Source organism: Somniosus microcephalus, unplaced genomic scaffold, assembly GCF_052327205.1.
Source record: "Somniosus microcephalus isolate GS21.2 unplaced genomic scaffold, FLI_Smic_1.0 unresolved_chr9, whole genome shotgun sequence".
Taxonomy (NCBI): Eukaryota; Metazoa; Chordata; class Chondrichthyes; order Squaliformes; family Somniosidae; genus Somniosus; species Somniosus microcephalus.
Window position 1 is genome coordinate 18529176 of NW_028225187.1, and position 21884 is coordinate 18551059.

Here is a 21884-nt window from a genome sequence, read left to right on the forward strand (position 1 = left end):
CATTACTGTTGGAAAATACTTACATTTAAGAGAACTCCTTTTAAGTCCTCGGGATGTGCGAAAGGATTTGGACCCAGCGACGATGAAGGAACGGCCGATATATTTCCAAGTCAGGATGGTGTGTGACTCAGAGGTGGAACTTGGAGGTGGCGGTGTTGCCGTGCGCCTGCTGCCCTTGTCCTTCGAGGTGGAAGAGGTTGTGGGTTTGGGAGGTGCTGCCGAAGAAGCCTTGGCGAGCTATGAGGGAGCGCTGCGCTGTCGGAGGTGCCGTCTTTCGGACGAGACATTAAACCGGGGCCCCGTCTGCTCTATCAGGTGGACGTAAAAGATCCCATGGCCGCTGTTGGAAGACGAGCGGGGGGGGTTCTCCCTGGTGTCCTGGGCCCAATATTTATCCCGCAACCAATATCACTAAAACAGATTATCTGGTCATTATCACATTGCTGTTTGTGGGAGCTTGCTGTGCGCAAATTGGCTGCCGCATTTCCCGCATTACAACAGTGACCACACTTCAAAAAGTACTTCATTGGCTGTGAAGCGCTTTGGTCGTGAAAGGCGCTATAGAAATGCATGTCCTTCCTTTCTCTCTTTTTCTCTCTCTCTCTTCACTCTTTAAGAACTAGGAGCAGGATTAGGCCATTCGGCCCCTCGAGCCTGCTCCGCCATTCAATGAGATCATGGCTGATCATCCAAATTCAGTACCCTGTCTCTGCCTTCTCCCCATATCCCTTGATCCCTTTAGCCTTAAGAAATATATCCAACTCCTTCTTGAATATATTTAATGAACTGGCCTCCACCGCCCTCTGTGGCAGAGAATTCCACAGGTTCACCACTCTCTGGGTGAAGAAATTCCTCCTCATTTCAGTCCTAAATGGCTTACCCCTTATCCTTAGACTGTGACCCTTGGTTCCGGACTCCCCGGCCATCGGGAACATCCTTCCTGCATCTAGTCTGTCCAGGCCTGACAGAATTTTATAGGTTTCGATGAGATCCCTTCTCAATCTTCTAAACTCCAGTGAGTATAAGCCCAATCAACACAATCTCTCCTCATACGTCATTCCTGCCATCCCAGGTATCAGCCTGGTGAATCTTCGCTGTACTCCTTCCATGGCAAGAACGTCCTTCCTCAAGTAAGGCAACCAAAACTGCACACGATACTCAAGGTGCGGTCTCACCAAGGCCCTGTACAGCTGTAGCAAGACATCCTTGTTCCTGTACTCAAACCCTCTCGCTACGAAGGCCAACATACCATTTGCCTTAACCGCCTGCTGCACCTGCATGCTTACCTTCAGCGACTGGTGCACAAGAACACCCAGGTCTCTTTGCACTTCCCCTTCTCCCAATCTATTGCCATTCAAATAATAATCTGCCTTCCTGTTTTTGCCACCAAAGTGGATAACCTCACATTTATCCACATTATAGTGCATTTGCCATGTTTCTGCCCAATCACCCAATCTGTCCAAATCGTACTGGAGTTTCTCGACATCCACCTCACAGCTTACCCTCCCACCCAGCTTTGTGTCGTCTGCAAATTTGGAGATATTACATCCAAATCCCTCGTCCAGATCATTAATATATATTGTGAACAGCTGGGGTCCTAGGACCGATCCTTGCGGTACCCCACTAGTCACTGCCTGCCAGTCGGAAAACGAGCGAGGCTCCTCAGCCCTCTGGGGCAGAGAATTCCAAAGAATCTCTTTCTCTCTCTCTCTCTCTCTCCATCGCCCTCTTGCGAGTCTTTGCTCTCAGTTCTGCAGGGGTGGCCAGTTCTTTATTTCCACCAGAGGGCTATCCCGGCTGCTGAGGATGCCTGGGATGGACCAGCCTCCATTAGACCTCTCCCGACTCGTCTCTGGCCGCACGAGATCGAAACAATCAGATCGGGGGGCGACAGCATTCTCCCTAATGCTGCCGAACTGTCTAAATTATGGAATCATACAGCATCGCAGGAGGCCCATCGTGTCTGTGCCGGCTCTTTGGTCGAGCTCTCCAATTAGTCGCACTCCCCCCTCGCTCGTTCCCCACAGTCCTGCAAATTTTTCCCCTTCAAGTATTTTTCCAATTCCCCTTCACTACTTCCAGCTCAAACTACTCTGCTAATCCAGCTTCGAAAAAGTTAGTATCTCTTTTAAAAATTACATAACATTTACCAAAAACGTTTTATAAGTACTTTCACTTTCATCTTTGAAGCTATTAAAAGGTAGAAATGTTGCCCGGCAGCAGATTCACACAGGGACAGACAGACAGGCCCCAAAGCCTGGGACTCGATTTAAACCGCCCGGCCCAAAACAGCCCTGGCAAAGCCGGGCTCCCCCAGCTAGTATATATATAAATAAGTATAAGTTAAAGTGCAGTGTGCAATGTACAAATGAGTTATAAGTTAAGGTTGAGGTACAAGGGTCCTATGTGCACACAGTCCAGTGATCAAGAATGTTCTTGTGCGCTCACGGTTCAAGTGATATACAGTTCCAGGGTGAGGGGGAGAATGTGACTATGATATGTGGGGCAGTGCGGTTAGCAGTTCAGTAGGCGCACTGCCTGTGGGTAGAAACTGTTCTTGAACCTGCTGGTCCTGGTTCGGATGCTGCGGTACCGACGGCCGGACGCAGGAGGGAGAACAGTTCGTGCCCAGGCTACCGGCCATAGAGCACATATACCAGAAACGCTGTTTACGGAGGTCACGGTCCATCATCAAAGACCCTACCCACCCCAGCCACAGTCTGTTCGCCCTCCTGCCATCTGGGAGACGCTACAGATGCATTCGCACCTGTACGACCAGATTTAGGAACAGCTTCTTTCCCAGGGCTGTCATCCTACTGAACTCCACAAATAAACTCTAAAGCCTGCACATCTGCCAATGCACTTTATTATGGTTATGTTTATGTTAATATACTACAAGCCAAATGTATGTTGAATGTTTAAATGTCTTAATCTAAATGTACACTCTCGGGAGCCGCAAGCCTACATTTCGTTGTACTGCACTTGTGCACTAACAATGACAATAAAAGTTGATTTGATTTGATTTGATTTGATTGGGGTCCTGGATGATGGAGCGGGCCTTGTTCCGACACCTGGTCTGGAAGATCTCCTCGATGGACGGAAGTGCACACCCGATGATCTTTCCTGCCATCCTCACAACCCTCTGGATGGCTTTCCTGTCCTGTGCAGTGGTGTTACCATACCACACATTGATGCCGCCCGTCAGGACGCTCTCTATGGTGGGGTGTGAATTGCACTGGCAGAACGAAGGACAGCTGCCATGTGGGGGGGAAGAAGAAAAAAGGGGGCCAAATATTGGTCTGAGCTGTCAAACTTTCACACTCACACATCCTGTGTGGCCGATCCTTATCACAGCCCCAAAACTTCATTCACTCTTAAAAGTTTACAAAAAAGTGGCAGAAAACCATTGATTAGGTTCATGAGATACGTCGTGTTCTGCATTTCAAAACTTCAAAGGTTTGACTTCTCACCTCAGAAAAGTCACCGGAAACACCTCGGGCTGGATTTTCATTCGGAAGTCGGGTAGGAGGCGGGACTGCAACTTTCGGGGTTGTAGTCCCGCCTCCAGCGAGATGCGGCCGACCCACGCGATTTTGACTTGATTGACCTTGTCGAGCCCGCCCAGCGGGGCTCAGCAGGCCAATTCAGGGCCACCCGGCAACAGGTGACGTCACAGACTGAAATTTCATCTGTCAAGACCTTTTGACAGATGAAATATCAGCGTTTGACAGCTGTTTGAAGCTGTCAAACACTGACAGTCTGACTTCTAACCTGAGTGCTTCTACACAGACTCAGTTAGAAATCTCACCGGCACTGAAAGCTGCAGGCTGTCACTTTTGACAGTTCGCAGCCATTCTGCTTTCTGTGCCGGTGAGATGAGGGACTCCCGAAACCTAGAGGGAGGAAGGCTGTTAAGGTAAGTACAGGTAATTTAAACTTCTTTACACACACCAAACACACTTACCTTTGCACTCGTGCACCCATCACTCACATCTCGACCCCTCCAAGTCCTTCAACCCGACGGTCCGCCTCGCTAACTTGGCGTGGTTTGGAGCTGTCGGGAATCCCACAGGTCAAGCTTAGAAATAGGGATTAGGCTAAAAACTGCCTGTCAACTACCTGTTAACAGGAAGTTCATTGGCACTAATCCCCTTCCCGCCTCGGGGAGGCGGGTCCCAGCGCGGGGCGGGTACCCGCCTCCTTTGAAACTGGCATGGAGGCGGGATGGGGTCGGGACCCCCGAATTCAGGATTTTAACCCACCCCCGCACGCCTCCAAACCCCCCTCCACGGCACACTGAAAATCGAGCCCCATGTCTACAATACTAAGGGGGTTTGTTTATCTCTGTTCACCATCACTACCCCCCTGCAGTCACAACCATGTTTTTTGCCTTATCAGTGAGAGACTGCTTGTTACATTCACCAATGTTATTTCACTTTGTAAAACCTTTTTGCCTGGCAAAGCGTTTCAAGAAATATTAAAAATTAAGGGTCTGTATATACTTCCTACACCTTCTCTGCTCTAAGGAGAACAATCCCAGTCTCTCCACATCACTGAAGTCCCTCATCCCTGGTACCATTCTGGGCAATCTCCCCTTAACCTTCTCTGCTCTAAGGAGAACAATCCCAGCTTCTCCAGTCTCTCCACATCACTGAAGTCCTTCATCCCTGGTACCATTCTGGTCAATCTCCCCCTTAACCTTCTCTGCTCTAAGGAGAACAATCCCAGCTTCTCCAGTCTCTCCACATCACTGAAGTCCTTCATCCCTGGTACCATTCTGGTCAATCTCCCCTTAACCTTCTCTGCTCTAAGGAGAACAATCCCAGCTTCTCCAGTCTCTCCACATCACTGAAGTCCTTCATCCCTGGTACCATTCTGGTCAATCTCCCCTTAACCTTCTCTGCTCTAAGGAGAACAATCTCAGCTTCCCCAGTCTCTCCACATCACTGAAGTCCCTCATCCCTGGTACCATTCTGGTCAATCTCCCCTTAACCTTCTCTGCTCTAAGGAGAACAATCCCAGCTTCTCCAGTCTCTCCACATCACTGAAGTCCCTCATCCCTGGTACCATTCTGGTCAATCTCCCCTTAACCTTCTCTGCTTTAAGGAGAACAGTTCCAGCTTCTCCAGTCTCTCCACATCACTGAAGTCCCTCATCCCTGGTACCATTCTGGTCAATCTCCCCTTAACCTTCTCTGCTCCAAGGAGATCAACCCCATCTTCTCCAGTCTCTCCACATCGCTGAAGTCCCTCATCCTTGATACCGTTCTGTCAGTCTGCCACCAATGTACCTCTGGTTGCTCCACCTCCCGCCTCACCGAGCCTCCAGTCTCTGGCCCCACAGGAGGCTGATACAGAAACTCCAGGGCAGGCTCGAAGTCCCACCCTACCAAGGCCTCCTCCCAGGGTCGGTCCGGCACCAGGTTGTCGTGGTGACAGCTGCCCGGCAAATGGTATGTTGGCCTTCATTGCAAGAGGTTTTGCGTACAGGAGCAAGGATGTCTTACTGCAGTTATACAGGGCCCTGGTGAGACCACACCTGGAGTACTGTGTGCAGTTTTGGTCTCCTTACCTAAGAAAGGATATACTGGCCATAGAGGGAGTGCAGCGAAGGTTCACCAGACTGATTCCTGGGATGGCAGGACTGTCGTATGAGGAGAGATTGGGTCAACTAGGCCTGTATTCACTCGAGTTTAGAAGAATGAGAGGAGGGATCTCATTGAAACGTATAAAATTCTGACAGCGCTAGACAGACTGGATGCAGGGAGGATGTTTCCCCTGGCTGGGGGGGCCTAGAACGAGGGGTCACACAGTCTCAGGATACAGGGTAGGACATTTAGGACTGAGATGAGGAGAAATGTCTTCACTCAGAGGGTGGTGAACCTGTGGAATTCTCTACCACAGAAGGCTGTGGAAGCCAAGTCACTGAATCTATTTAAGAAGGAGATAGATAGATTTCTAGACATAAAAGGCATCAAGGGGTATGGGGAGAGAGCGGGAATATGGTTTTGAGATATATATTATGATGATCTGGACGAGGGAATTGGATGTAATATCTCCAAATTTGCAGACGACGCAAAGCTGGGTGGGAGGGTAAGCTGTGAGGAGGATGTCGTGAAACTCCAGTACGATTTGGACAGGTTGGGTGATTGGGCAGAAACATGGCAAATGCACTATAATGTGGATAAATGTGAGGTTATCCACTTTGGTGGCAAAAACAGGAAGGCAGATTATTATTTGAATGGCAATAGATTGGGAGAAGGGGAAGTGCAAAGAGACCTGGGTGTCCTTGTGCACCAGTCGCTGAAAGTAAGCATGCAGGTGCAGCAGGCGGTTAAGAAGGCAAATGGTATGTTGGCCTTCGTAGCAAGAGGGTTTGAGTACAGGAACAAGGATGTCTTGCTACAGTTGTACAGGGCTTTGGTGAGACCACACCTTGAGTATTGTGTGCAGTTTTGGTCACCTTATCTGAGGAAGGATGTTCTTGCCATGGAGGGAGTGCAGCGAAGATTCACCAGGCTGATACCTGGGATGGCAGGAATGACGTATGAGGAGAGATTGTGTCAATTGGGCTTATACTCACTGGAGTTTAGAAGATTGAGAGGGGATCTCATCGAAACCTATAAAATGTTGTCAGGTCTGGACAGACTAGATGCAGGAAGGATGTTTCTGATGGCCGGGGAGTCCAGAACCAGGGGTCATAGTCTAAGGATAAGGGGTAAGCCATTTAGGACAGAAATGAGGAGGAAGTTCTTCACCCAGAGAGTGGTGAACCTGTGGAATTCTCTGCCACAGAGGGCGGTGGAGGCCAGTTCATTAAATATATTCAAGAAAGAGTTGGATATATTTCTTGAGGCTAAAGGGATCAAGGGATATGGGGAGAAGGCAGGGACAGGGTACTGAATTTGGATGATCAGCCATGATCTCATTGAATGGTGGAGCAGGTTCGAGGGGCCGAATGGCCGACTCCTGCTCCTATCTTCTATGTTTCTATGTTAGGATCAGCCATGATCATATTGAATGGCGGAGCAGGCTCGAATGGCCGACTCCTGCTCCTATTTTTCTGTCCACCAGAGGCCACTAATAGACCGTGACAAATCACTGACAGGGAGTAAGATTCAGAGTATTAACGTACTGCTTCTGTCCCAGCCTCCACTGCCTTTGGGGCAGAGAGTTCCAGATTTCCACCACCCTTTGTGTGAAGAAGTGCTTCCTGACATCAACCCCTGAACGGCCTGGCTCTAATTTTAAGGTTCTGCCCCCCCTTGTTGTGGACCTACGCCCACCAGAGGACATAGTTTCTCTCTCTCTACACGAGATAAAATCTTGTGGGTGTTTGTGGACAAGACTTAATGGCACAGTTTTAAAGGGTATGCAGGGACAGAGGGACCTGGGAGTTACTGTGCATCGGTTCCCGAAGGTGGCGGGTACATATTGAGAGAGCGGTTAGCAAAGCCTACGGGATCTTGGGCTTCATAAATAGAGGTATTGAGTACAAAAGTAGAGATGTTATTCTGAATCTTTATAAAGCGCTGGTTAGGCCACAACTGGCGTCCAGTTCTGGTCACCACACTTTAGGAAGGATGTGAAGGCCCTTGAGAGGGTGCAGAGGAGATTGACCAGAATGGTTCCGGGGATGGGGGATCTTAGCTACAAGGACAGGTTGGAGAAGCTGGATTTGTTTGCATTAGAGCAAAGGAGGTTGAGGGGTGATTCGATCGAGGTGTACAAGATTATGACGGGTTTGGATAGGCTAGACGGGGAAAGGCTGCTCCCACTAGTTGATGGTACAAGGACTAGGGGACACAGATTTAAGGTTTTGGGCAAGAGATACGGGGGGGGGGGACGTGAGGAAAAACTTTTTTACGCAGCGAGTGGTGAGGACCTGGAACTCGCTGCCGACGGAAGTGGTGGAAGCGGAGACACTCGATGTTTTCAAGGGGAGACTGGATAGGCACTTGAGGGAAATAAACTTGCGGGGCTACGGGGATAGAGCGGGGGAATGGGACTGACTGGGATTGCTCTCCAGAGAGCCGGCACGGACTCGATGGGCCGAATGGCCTCCTTCTGTGCTGTTATGCCTCTATGGGGGAAAAATTTGGTTGGTTTGCGCCTCCCGTTAGACGCCTTAAGAGGGCGCAAAGCAACTAGCACCCGGGCGCGGCGATGTTTGCGCCGCTCGCGAATTTAACTAGCCATTTTGCGGCGGCGCTAAACACTACCGCCACGATCTCCCGCGCCGGCAGATCGTGACGTCAGTCGAGCGCGCAGCGCCCCGGACCGGATATTGAGTGGCGCCCCCCTGCCTTACCGCCTGCCGCTAGCAACGACAGGTTGAGGGGAGCGTTTTGCAGTCGGGAAGGGACGGGGGGAGCGCTATTTAAAGGCGACCGCTTCCTGCCTGTTTTTGTTGGCGACATTTTTGCACCACGCATTCTGAGAGAGAGAGAGACTTCTGGAGAGATTCAACGCTGTGTGAAGGAGTTTTGGGTACTGAGCAGCACTTTGCAGGTTCTTTTTGATTTGACCTTCCTTGCATCGATTTAGAAGAGACTGTGGGGGCTGCACTCTGAGCTCTTTCCCTGGGCCTCTCCATTGTTCTTTCCAGCAGATTTGACGTACGGGTCTCTCCAGGCCGAGATTCAAGGCTGCAATGAGCAGGATGTGGGTGGAGAGCAAGATCGACCATCCCCTTTAAGAACTGGCCGGCACCAGTGTGTCTGTGTTCCATTGCTGACTGACATCACCTGAGCTCCGCCCGCGCTCTGAGGTAGCGCCTCGCTCCTCGGCCTTTGCGCCTTAAGAGAGGTGTGTGGCGCCTGATTTAGCGCTCCAATCACCTCCAGGGGCGATAGAAGCCAAGTTTGCAGTCAGAGGCGATAATTCGAGATTTTAATTTAAGTGGCCTATTAAGTGCCATTGTGCGCGCGCTGCCTGGTCCAATGAGTGGGATCGGGTCTGTTCATCGCCTCTGATCAAGTGGCCCATGCAGCCTCAGCCTGTCGTTTCTCGTTTTTGCTTGTGTTTGAACGGGTCCTGGCTACAACGTTGTGCTGCCAAAGCCAGGGCTGCTCCGAGGGTCAGTGAGGACTCCCTCCAAGCTCTTGTGGAGGGAGTACGAGGGCACAGGGAGATTCTGTTCTCACCCGATGGCAGGTAACATTCGCGCCACACAAGTGCCAGGCAATGACTATCTCCAACAAGCGAGAGTCTAACCACCGCCCCTTGACATTCAACGGCATTACCATCGCCGAATCCCCCACCATCAACATCCTGGGGGGTCACCATTGACCATAAACTTAACTGGACCAGCCACATAAATACTGTGGCAACAAGAGCAGGTCAGAGGCTGGGTATTCTGCGGCGAGTGTCTCACCTCCTGACTCCCCAAAGCCTTTCCACCATCTACAAGGCACAAGTCAGGAGTGTGATGGAATACTCTCCACTTGCCTGGATGAGTGCAGCTCCAACAACACTCGAGAAGCTCGACACCATCCAGGACAAAGCGGCCCGCTTGATGGGCACCCCATCCACCACCTTAAACATTCAATCCCTCCACCACCGGCGCACCGTGGCTGCAGTGTGTACCATCTACAAGACGCACTGCAGCAACTCGCCAAGGCTTCTTCGGCAGCACCTCCCAAACCCGCGACCTCTTCCACCTAGAAGGACAAGGCCAGCAGACACATGGGAACACCACCGCCTCCAAGTTCCCCTCGGAGTCACACACCATCCTGACTTGGAAATATATCGGCCGTTCCTTCATCGTGGCTGGGTCAAAATCCTGGAACTCCCTCCCTAACAGCACTGTGGGAGCACCTTCACCACACGGGACTGCAGCGGTTCAAGAAGGCGGCTCACCACCACCTTCTCAAAGGCAACTAGGGATGGGCAATAAATGCTGGGCCTCGCCAGCGACGCCCACATCCCATAAAAATTAATTTTTAAAAAAGGAAGCCTTCTCAGCAAGCCAAGGCAGCCTGGCTGCACATTGCTGAGGAGGTCAGCACTAGGCCCATGTGTTCACGCACATGCGTACAGTGCCGGAAACGGTTCAATGATCTTCTGCGATCATCAAAAGTGAGTATCACATCACACTTACCTTCAATCTGCTTCCCTTCTCTTCTCATCACCAGCACTCTGCTTTGTAAGCCTGCTCCTCCACACCCCACCTTACCCTTACTTCCCCTTGCACCCTTACCGATCCCTCTCTCTGTACTGAAACACTTCACCATCCTACGATGCACCCTTCTTCAGTTAACACTGAAGAAGGAAGCTGTAGACTGCAGGAAACATAGGCGATAGGAGCAGGAGTAGGCCATTTGGCCCCTCGAGCCTGCTCCGCCATTTAATGCGATCATGGCTGATCATCCAAATTCAGTACCCTGTCCCTGCCTTCTCCCCATATCCCTTGATCCCTTTAGCCTTAAGAATATATCCAACTCCTTCTTGAATATATTTAATGAATTGGCCTCAACTGCCCTGTGTGGCAGAGAATTCCACAGGTTCACCACTCTCTGGGTGAAGAAATTCCTCCTCATCTCAGTCCTAAATGGTTTACCCCTTATCCTTAGACTGTGACCCCTGGTTCTGGACTCCCCCCGCCATTGGGAACAGCCTTCCTGCATCTAGTCTGTCTAGTCCTGTTAGAATTTTATAAGTTTCAATGAGATCCCCTCTCATTCTTCTAAACTCCAGCGAATACAAGCCCAATCGACTCAATCTCTTCTCATACCTCATTTCTGCCACCCAGGTATCAGTCTGGTGAATCTTCGCTGCACTCTCTCCATGGCAAGAACATCCTTCCTCAGATAAGGCGACCAAAACTGCACACAATACTCAAGGTGTGGTCTTACCAAGGCCCTGTACAACTGCAGCAAGACTTCCTTACTCCTGTACTCAAATCCTCTCGCTATGAAGGCCAACATTGCCTTCTTAACCGCCTGCTGCCTTACCTTCAGCGACTGGTGCACAAGGACACCCAGGTCTCGTTGCACTTCCCCTTCACAGATCACAGAAATCACAGAAACCCCACAGTGCAGATTGAGGCCATTTCGGCCCATCGAGCCTGCACCGACACATATCCCACCCGATCCCCGTAACCCCATGTATTTAATCCCCCTAACACTAAGGGTCAATTTATCATAGCCAATCAACCTAACCCGCACATCTTTGGACTGTGGGAGGAAACCGGAGCACCCGGAGAAAACCCACGCAAACACGGGGAGAATGTGCAAACTCCACACAGACAGTCACCCGAGGCCGGATTCGAACCCGGGTCCCTGGCGCTGTGCGGCAACAGTGCTAACCACTATGCCACCGTGCTTGTGCTTCTCCTTCTCCTTCTCCCAATCTATTGCCTTTCAGATAATAATCTGCCTTCCTGTTTTTGCCACCAAAGTGGATAACCTCGCATTTATCCACATCATACTGCATCTGCCATGCATCAGCCCAATCACCTAACCTGTCCAAATCATACTGGAGTTTCTCTGCATCCTCCTCACAGCACACACGCCCACCCAGCTTTGTGTCGTCTGCAAACTTGGAGATATTACATCTAGTTCCCTCGTCTAGATCATTAATATATATTGTGAATAACTGGGGTCCTAGCACCGATCCCTGCAGTACCCCACTAGTCACTGCCTGCCACTCGGAAAAAGACCCGTTTATTCCAACTCTTTGCTTCCTGTCTGCCAACCAGTTCTCTATCCAAGACAGTACCTTACCCCCAATCCCATGTGCTTTAACTGTACACGCTAATCTCTTATGCGGGACCTTATCGAAAGCCTTCGGAAAGTCCAAATACACCACATCCACTGGTTCGCCCTTATCTATTCTACCAGTTATTTCAGTAATAAAATTCCAGTAGATTAGTCTAGCACGATTTACCCCGCAAACCACCTCACCCCACCCCCCGAGAATTGGTTGCTGCTGAGCCCTGACAACACACTCCATGGCCCGCTCCACACAACAGCAGTCTGCATTTATATAGCACCTTTAACGCAGTGAAATGTCCCAAAGCGCTTCACGCAGAGCGTAAATCAGATGCAAAGCTGACACCGAGCCACATAAGGAGATATTAGGACAGGTGACCAAAAGCTTGGTCAAAGAGTTCGGTTTTAAGGAGCGTCTTAAAAGGAGGAGAGGCGGAGAGGTTTAGGGAGGGAATTCCAGAGCTCAGGGCCCCAGGCAGCTGAAGGCACGGCCGCCAATGGTGGAGCAATGGAAATCGGGGATGGACAAGAGGCCAGAATTGGAGGAGTGCAGAGATCTCGGAGGGTTGTAGGGGCTGGAGGAGGTTACAGAGATCGGGAGGGGCGAGGGCCATGGAGGGATTTGAACAGGAGGATGAGAATTGTAGGGCTGGTGGAGGTTACAGAGATAGGGAGGGGGCGAGGGCCATGGAGGGATTTGAACAGGAGGATGAGAATTGTAGGGGCTGGAGGAGGTTACAGAGATAGGGAGGGGGCGAGGGGCCATGGAGGAATTTGAACAGGAGGATGAGAATTGTAGGGCTGGAGGAGGTTACAGAGATAGGGAGGGGAGGAGGGCAATGGAGTGATTTGAACAATAGGATGAGAATTGTAGGGCTGGAGGAGGTTACAGAGATAGGGAGGGGGCGAGGGGCCATGGAGGGATTAGAACAGGAGGATGAGAATTGTAAGGCTGGAGGAGGTTTTAGAGATAGGGAGGGGGACGAGGCCATGGTGGGATTTGAACAGGAGGATGAGAATTGTAGGGGCTGGAGGAGGTTGCAGAGAGAGGGAGGGGGCGAGGGCCATGGAGGGATTTGAACAGGAAGGTGAGAATTGTAGGACTGCAGGAGATGACAGAGATAGGGAGGGGGCGAGGGCCATGGAGGGACTTGAACAGGAGGATGAGAATTTTAGGGGCTGGAGGAGGTTACAGAGATAGGGAGGGGGGCGAGGGCCATGGAGGGATTTGAACAGGAGGGTGAGAACTTTAAAATCGAGGTGTAGGTCAGCGAGCACAGGGGGTGATGGGCAAACAGGACTCGGTGCGAGTTAGGACATGGGGGGGGGGGGCAGCGGGAGTTGCAGTTGAGCTCAAATTGAGGTTTACAAGCATGATGTGGGAGGTGAGAGGTTGTGGGTAAGTGAACAAAGCGATTTCCCTCCTGCCTCCTCCCCTCCTCGCTAACAAGCAGGAGCAGGGAAATGTGCCGAGACAGACCAGGGGCACCTGCTCCTGTCTGTCGTCGCGGGGAGCCAGGGGTGATTTACAGGGCTGACATCTTGCCGACAAGTTCATGTCGTGGACGTCACCAGATGGCCGGGGTTTGGATTACAGGCCTGTTGCTGGTGGTGTGTGTTTCCTCTTGTGAGACCTGTTTACTGAGTGCTTCCCCTCTCCGCCTGCCTGCCTCCCCACAGCCGACGCTCTCCCCACACCTTCCGCCCCAACCCCAACACAGGCCTTTGCTAACATACATCCAACCTGTCAGGGCCACGGCTTTCGCGCTCTGCATCCCCTCGCATCTCCCCATCGCTCCTGCCAGAGAGAGAGAGAGAAAGTATGGATGAGAAAGAGAGAGACAGCGAGGGAAAGGAAGAAAGATCTTGCATTTCTCCCACGCCTTTCACCACCTCAGGACGTCCCAAAGCGCTTTACAACCAATGAAGGACTTTTTTTTTGAAGTGTGGTCACTGTTGTAATGTGCGAATCGCCAATTCGCGCACAGTAAGCTCCCACAAACAGCAATGTGATAATGAACAGATCATCATCTGTTTTAGTGATGTTGGTTGAAGGGTAAATACTGGGCCCAGGGACACCGGGGACTCCAGCTATGCCTCGATTTTCAAATTCTCATCCTCCTGTTCAAATCCCTCCATGGCCCTCGCCCCCTCCCTATCTCTGTAACTTCCTCCAGCCCCTACAATTCTCATCCTCCTGTTCAAATTCCTCCATGGCCCTCGACCCCTCCCTATCTCTGTAACCTCCTCCAGCCCCTACAATTCTCATCCTCCTGTTCAAATCCCTCCATGGCCCTCGCCCCCTCCCTATCTCTGTAACCTCCTCCAGCCGCTACAATTCTCATCCTCCTGTTCAAATTCCTCCATGGCCCTCGACCCCTCCCTATCTCTGTAACCTCCTCCAGCCCCTACAATTCTCATTCTCCTGTTCAAATCCCTCCATGGCCCTCGCCCCCCTCCCTATCTCTGTAACCTCCTCCAGCCCCTACAGTTCTCATTCTCCTGTTCAAATCCCTCCATGGCCCTCGCCCCCTCCCTATCTCTGTAACCTCCTCCAGCCCCTACAATTCTCATCCTCCTGTTCAAATCCCTCCATGGCCCTCGCCCCCTCCCTATCTCTGTAACCTCCTCCAGCCTTTCAATTCTCATCCTGTTCAAATCCCTCCATGGCCCCTCGCCCCCTCCCTATCCCTGAAACCTCCTCCAGCCCTACAATTCTCATCCTGTTCAAATCCCTCCATGGCCCTCGCCCCCTCCCTATCTCTGTAACCTCCTCCAGCCTTTCAATTCTCATCCTGTTCAAATCCCTCCATGGCCCCTCGCCCCCTCCCTATCCCTGAAACCTCCTCCAGCCCTACAATTCTCATCCTGTTCAAATCCCTCCATGGCCCTCGCCCCCTCCCTATCCCTGTAACCTCCTCCAGCCCTACAATTCTCATCCTCCTGTTCAAATCCCTCCATGGCCCTCGCCCCCTCCCTATCTCTGTAACCTCCTCCAGCCTTTCAATTCTCATCCTGTTCAAATCCCTCCATGGCCCCTCGCCCCCTCCCTATCCCTGAAACCTCCTCCAGCCCTACAATTCTCATCCTGTTCAAATCCCTCCATGGCCCTCGCCCCCTCCCTATCCCTGTAACCTCCTCCAGCCCTACAATTCTCATCCTCCTGTTCAAATCCCTCCATGGCCCTCGCCCCCTCCCTATCTCTGTACCCTCCTCCAGTCCCTACAATTCTCATCCTCCTGTTCAAATCCCTCCATGGCCCTCACCCCCTCCCTATCTCTGTAACCTCCTCCAACCCTACAATTCTCATCCTCCTGTTCAAATCCCTCCATGGCCCTCGCCCCCTCCCTATCTCTGTAACCTCCTCCAGCCCCTACAATTCTCATCCTCCTGTTCAAATCCCTCCATGGCCCTCGCGCCCTCCCTATCTCTGTTACCTCCTCCAGCCCTACAATTCTCATCCTCCTGTTCAAATCCCTCCATGGCCCTCGCCCCCTCCCTATCTCTGTAACCTCCAGCAGTCCTACAACCCTCCGAGATCTCTGCGTTCCTCCAATTCTGGCCTCTTGAGCATCCCCGATTTCCATCGCTCCACCATTGGCGGCCGTGTCTTCAGCTGCCTGGGGCCCTGAGCTCTGGAATTCCCTCCCTAAACCTCTCCGCCTCTCTCTCTCCTCCTTTAAGACGCTCTTCAAAACCGACCTCTTCGACCCAGCTTTTGGTCACCTGCCCTAATATCTCCGTATGTGTCTCGGGGTCAGCATTGTGTTTGATAATCGCTCCTGTGAAGCGCCTCGGGACGTTTTACGACGTTAAATGCACTGGATAATAGCAGCCTGTTGTTGTTGGAGAGGGGCAAGCAGATCGAAACACCCATCAGCGAGATGAGCCTCGTCAGTGGAATGCCGCTGGTCAGACAGCTCCCGACAGGTGCCACCTGTCCTGACTGATATTTCGAGACGGGCCCTGGGCTGCAGGCACCATTCTGAAGGGGGTCAGAGGGCAAAAGGCAAACCCTCTCGAGAGTGAGGGGGGGGAAGGGTGTGTGTCTGTGTTCATTAAATATATTCAAGAAGGCGTTAGATATATTTCTTAAGGCGAAGGGGATCAAGGGATATGGGGAGAAGGCAGGGACAGGGTACTGAATTTGGATGATCAGCCATGATCTCATTGAATGGCGGAGCAGGCTCGAGGGGCCGAATGGCCGACTCCTGCTCCTATCTTCTATGCTTCTATGTAATCTCTCCTCGTAATCTAACCCTTGGATTCTGGTAAACCTACGCTGCACTCACTCCAAGGCCAATAGATCCTTCCTAAGGTGTGGTGCCCAGAATTGCTCACAGTGCCCCAGGTGTGGTCTAACCAGGGTTTTGTATAGGAAGGATGTTCTTGTCATGGAGGGAGTGCAGCGAAGATTCACCAGACTGATACCTGGGATGGCAGGAATGACGTATGAGGAGAGATTGGGTCGATTGGGCTTATACTCACTGGAGTTTAGAAGAATGAGAGGGGATCTCATTGAAACTTATAAAATTCTAACAGGACTAGACAGACTAGATGCAGGAAGGATGTTCCCGATGGCGGGGGAGTCCAGAACCAGGGGTCACAGTCTAAGGATAAGGGGTAAGCCATTTAGGACAGAAATGAGGAGGAATTTCTTCACCCAGAGAGTGGTGAACCTGTGGAGTTCTCTTCCACAGAAGGCAGTGGAGGCCAATTCATTCAATATATTTAAGAAGGAGTTGGATATATTTCTTAAGGCTAAAGGGATCAAGGGATATGGGGAGAAGGCAGGGACAGGGTACTGAATTTGGATGATCAGCCATGATCTCGGTGAATGGCGGAGCGGGCTCGAGGGGCCGAATGGCCGACTCCTGCTCCTATCTTCTATGCTTCAAACCCCACACAGAAGTTCAGGTGGCTCAAGAGCGCGCCATTCCCATTCCAGGGCCCAGCATGATACACCTCACGGTGAATGACACGGGACAGGACCTGCAGCAATACATCACACGGTTCGGGTATGACATCCCCCCTCTGCCTGAACACCTCACAAAATGAATAAAGGAAGTGGAACTCTGCCAAAAAGCATTTCTATACCCTTGAGCAACGGAACAGGGGAACGGGGAATGAAAGCGCTTCAGCTATGGAGAGAGACTGGACAGGCTGGGGTTGTTTTCCTTCGAGCAGAGAAGGCTGAGGGGCGACCGGATTGAGGTGTACAAAATTATATGGGGCATAGATAGGGTAGATAGAAAGGAACTTTTCCGCTTAGTAGAGGGATCAATAATCAGGGGGCATAGTTTCAAGACAAGGGGCAGGAGATTTAGAGGGGATTTGAGGAAAAACTTGTGCACCAGTCGCTGAAGGTAAGCATGCAGGTGCAGCAGGCGGTTAAGAAGGCAAATGGTATGTTGGCCTTCGTAGCAAGAGGGTTCGAGTACAGGAACAAGGATGTCTTGCTGCAGTTGCACAGGTCCTTGGTAAGACCACACCTTGAAACATAGAAGATAGGAGCAGGAGTCGGCCATTCGGCCCCTCGAGCCTGCTCCGCCATTCAATGAGATCATGGTTGATCATCCAAATTCAGTACCCTGTCCCTGCCTTCTTGAGTATTGTGTGCAGTTTTGGTCGCCTTATCTGAGGAAGGATGTTCTTGCCAAGGAGGGAGTGCAGCGAAGATTCACCAGACTGATACCTGGGATGGTAGGAATGACGTATGAGGAGAGATTGGGTCGATTGGGCTTGTACTCGCTGGAGTTTAGAAGAATGAGAGGGGATCTCATTGAAACTTATAAAATTCTAACAGGACATGACAGACTAGATGCAGGAAGGATGTTCCCGATGGTCGGGGAGTCCAGAACCAGGGGTCACAGTCTAAGGATAAGGGGTAAGCCATTTAGGACAGACATGAGGAGGAATTTCTTCACCCAGAGAGTGGTGAACCTGTGGAATTCTCTACCACAGAAGGCAGTTGAGGCCAATTCATGAAATATATTCAAGAAGGAGTTGGATATATTTCTTAAGGCTAAAGGGATCAAGAGATATGGGGAGAAGGCAGGGACAGGGTACTGAGTTTGGATGATCAGCCATGATCTCATTGAATGGTGGAGCAGGCTCGAGGGGCTGAATGGCCGACTCCTGCTCCTATCTTCTATGTTTCTGTGTGTTGATAGGCCCCGGGAGCATGGGTGCAATCAGCTGTAGTCAAATTGAGCTTGGCGGGGGGCGGCGGTGTTGCGGTGGGAGTGAAGGGGTCAGGCTGGTCTACGGCTAGCCGATGCGGGAACTTTGACCTTTAACCTGAAGCGCCAGTGGCAGGCGGAGGTGGTTGAGCCAAGGGGGCTGTGTGGGATTTGTCGTGGCGATTTCGACCGGGAGAGACGGGGCGGGGGGGGGGGGGGGGTTGGCAAGGGGGCGGGGTTCAGAGGTCGTGGCCCCCATCTCCGCAGGCCTCTCGAGCCTTGGCCTCCGCCGAGGTTGCAGGAACCCGCTTTCCAAGGGGGGGTCTCTCCTCACCCCCCCACCCCCCCTAACCCGGAGTGGTTCCACGAGAATCCCAAGGCCTGAGTCTAGGCCCCATCCTGTGGTGGGTGGAGAGCCGAACAGCCGGCATTCCTAGCTGGCCCACTCTCTCTCTCTCTCTCTGTGTGCGAGACCGACTGAAACTTAAACAGCTATGAACAAGCACCCACCTCCCCGTGTCAATCTCATGCAGGGAGAACGCGGGTCGCTCTCCTGCCTTTTAATACTGAGGGTACGAAGGGCCACGTCAGCCTCAGTTCTGTCCCCTCCTCAGATTTTCAAGTGTCCTCCACGTATTTAACTTGCCAACAAGGAATGCGACCTCGCCACAGGCCCCCTGAAGACTCCCGGCATCTGTGCTTTGTTTTCACCATGCCCCCCTCTTCCCGGCTCCTCCTTGTCAGCCGCGGCTCTGTGGGGAAGCGCTCTCTCACCTCAGAGTCAGAAGGTCGTGGGTCCGAGCCCCACTCCAGAGACTCGAGCCCCATAATCCAGGCCCACACTCCCCGGTGCCAGTACTGAGGGAGTGCTGCACTGTCGGAGGTAGATGTATATACTCTAGGACTTGAGCCCCATAATCCAGGCCCACACTCCCCGGTGCCAGTACTGAGGGAGCGCTGCACTGTCGGAAGTAGATGGATATACTCTAGGACTCGAGCTTCATAATCCAGGCCCACACTCCTCGGTGCCAGTACTGAGGGAGCGCTGCACTGTCAGAGGTAGATGTATATACTCTAGGACCTGAGCCCCATAATCCGGGCCGACACTCCCCAGTGCCAGGATTGAGGGAGCGCTGCACTGTCGGAGGTAGATGTAAATACTCTAGGACTGGAGCCCCATAATCCAGGCCCACACCCCCCGGTGCCAGTACTGAGGGAGCGCTGCACTGTCGGAGGTAGATGTATATACTCTAGGACTCGAGGCCCATAATCCAGGCCCACACTCCCCGGTGCCAGTACTGAGGGAGCGCTGCACTGTCGGAGGTAGATGTATATACTCTAGGACTCGAGCTCCATAATCCAGGCCCACACTCCCCGGTGCCAGTACTGAGGGAGCGCTGCACTGTCGGAGGTAGATGTATATACTCTAGGACTCAAGCCCCATAATCCAGGCCCACACTCCCCGGTGCCAGTACTGAGGGAGCTCTGCACTGTCGGAGGTAGATATATATACTCTAGGACTCGAGCCCCATAATCCAGGCCCACACTCCCCGGTGCCAGTACCGAGGGAGCGCTGCACTGTCGGAGGTAGATGTATATACTCTAGGACTGGAGCCCCAGAATCCAGGCCCACACTCCCCGGTGCCAGTACTGAGGGAGCGCTGCACTGTCGGAGGTAGATGTATATACTCTAGGACTCGAGCCCCATAATCCAGGCCAACACTCCCCGGTGCCAGTACTGAGGGAGCGCTGCACTGTCGGAGGTAGATGTATATACTCTAGGACTCGAGCCCCATAATCCAGGCCCACACTCCCCGGTGCCAGTACTGAGGGAGCGCTGCACTGTCGGAGGTAGATGTATATACTCTAGGACTCAAGCCCCATAATCCAGGCCCACACTCCCCGGTGCCAGTACTGAGGGAGCGCTGCACTGTCGGAGGTAGATGTATATACTCTAGGACTCGAGCTCCATAATCCAGGCCCACACTCCACGGTGCCAGTACTGAGGGAGCGCTGCACTGTCGGAGGTAGATGTATATACTCTGGGACTGGAGCCCCATAATCCAGGCCCACACTCCCCGGTGCCAGTACTGAGGGAGCTCTGCACTGTCGGAGGTAGATGTATATACTCTAGGACTCGAGCCCCATAATCCCGGCCCACACTCCCCGGTGCCAGTACTGAGGGAGCGCTGCACTGTCGGAGGTAGATGTATATACTCTAGGACTCGAGCCCCATAATCCCGGCCCACACTCCCCGGTGCGAGTACGGAGGGAGCACTGTACTGTCGGAGGTAGATGTATATACTCTAGGACTCGAGCCCCATAATCCAGGCCCACACTCCCCGGTGCCAGTACTGAGGGAGCGCTGCACTGTCGGAGGTAGATGTATATACTCTAGGACTCGAGCCCCATAATCCCGGCCCACACTCCCCGGTGCCAGTACTGAGGGAGTGCTGCACTGTCGGAGGTAGATGTATATACTCTAGGACTCGAGCCCCATAATCCAGGCCCACACTCCCCGGTGCCAGTACTGAGGGAGCGCTGCACTGTCAGAAGTGCCGTCTTTTGGATGGGACGTTAAACCGAGGCCCCGTCTGCCCTCTCAGGCGGACATAAAGGATCCCACGGCCACTATTGGAAGAAGAGAAGGGGGGTCTTCTCCCCGGTGTCCTGGGGCCAATATGTAGGGTTTTTGTGGTGGGGAGATCTCCCTGGAACTGCAGTGGGGTTCACTTGATTTGGTCCCATAATCTAGGCCGACACTCACGGGCGGAATAATGACAAGGCAGGGGTACTGGCATCCCATATTTTGGTCTCCTTACCTAAGGAAGGATATACTTGCCTTGGAGGCGGTGCAATGAAGGTTCACTAGATTGATTCCTGGGATGGGGGGTTGTCCTATGAGGAGTAGATTGAGTAGATTGGGCCGATACTGTCTGGAGTTTAGGAGAATGAGAGGTGATCTCATTGAAACATACAAGATTCTGAGGGGGATTGACAGGGTCGATGCTGAGAGGCTGTTTCCCCCTGGGCTGGAGAGTCTCGAACCAGGGGTCCCAGTCTCAGGATAAGGGGTCGGCCATTGAGGACTGAGATGAGGAGGAATTTCTTCACTCAGAGGGCGGAGAATCTTTGGAATTCTCTGCCCCAGAGGGCTGTGGAGGCTCAGTCGTTGAGTATATTCAGGGCCGAGATCGATAGATTTTTGGACTCGAGGGGAATCGAGGGATATGGAGATCGGGCGGGAAAGTGGAGTTGAGGTCGATGATCAGCCATGATCTTATTGAATGGCGGAGCAGGCTCGAGGGGCCGAATGGCCGACTCCTCTTATTTCTGATGTTCTCCCATTCCCTCCTCATTCTCCCTCCGTCCAGCCGAATGTTGTCCAAGCCCTGGTTCTTAAAGGGTTAAAGACAGGGCCTTGCTTGTGGTCCAAGACCAGGTCCCTCCTCTCCTGGGAGGTGCCTGAATGACCCTCCTCCCATCTCCCCGCAGTCTATCCTCCCCCTTCCCCCCCACCTCCCAGCAGCCAGGCGCTCCTCAAACCTGCCAGGCGAGCATCTGTTCCGACACATGACACCCTGGGCTACAGCTGCTGAGGTCCTGCATTCCACAGAGTCAGGAGGGCCCAGGGGGACAGACAGAGAGAGGGGGGGGGTGAGGGAGCGAGAGAGAGAGACAGAGACAGAGAGGGAGGGACAGAGAGAGAGAGAGAGACAGAGAGAGACAGACAGAGAGAGAGACAGAGAGAGAGACAGAGACAGAGAGAGGGGGGGGTGAGGGAGCGAGAGAGAGAGACAGAGAGAGAGAGGGAGGGACAGAGAGAGAGAGAGAGACAGAGAGAGAGAGAGAGACAGAGAGAGAGACAGAGAGGGGGGGGGTGAGGGAGCGAGAGAGAGAGACAGAGACAGAGAGGGAGGGACAGAGAGAGAGAGAGAGACAGAGAGGGAGGGACAGAGAGAGAGAGAGAGACAGAGAGAGAGAGAGAG

The 21884-nt window shown here is 52.5% G+C and overlaps 1 protein-coding gene across 2 annotated transcripts in view; it reads right to left on the reverse strand.

The window, feature by feature from the left end:
- The window catches only part of ube2s (ubiquitin-conjugating enzyme E2S), a 42167-nt gene that overhangs the window by 19781 nt on the left and 502 nt on the right, over positions 1-21884 (reverse strand). Inside the window, exons 1-2 of one of the 2 annotated variants that reach the window (XM_085979559.1) lie at positions 15440-15545; positions 13451-13511 (exon numbers count right to left, since the gene is read on the reverse strand). In XM_085979559.1, coding sequence (XP_085835685.1) covers positions 13451-13498 — 48 coding nt within the window. In that variant the 5' untranslated portion in view covers positions 13499-13511; positions 15440-15545. Of the gene's footprint in view, positions 1-13450; positions 13512-15439; positions 15546-21884 lie in introns of those variants that run through there. The other variant, XM_085979558.1, reaches the window with a different exon arrangement.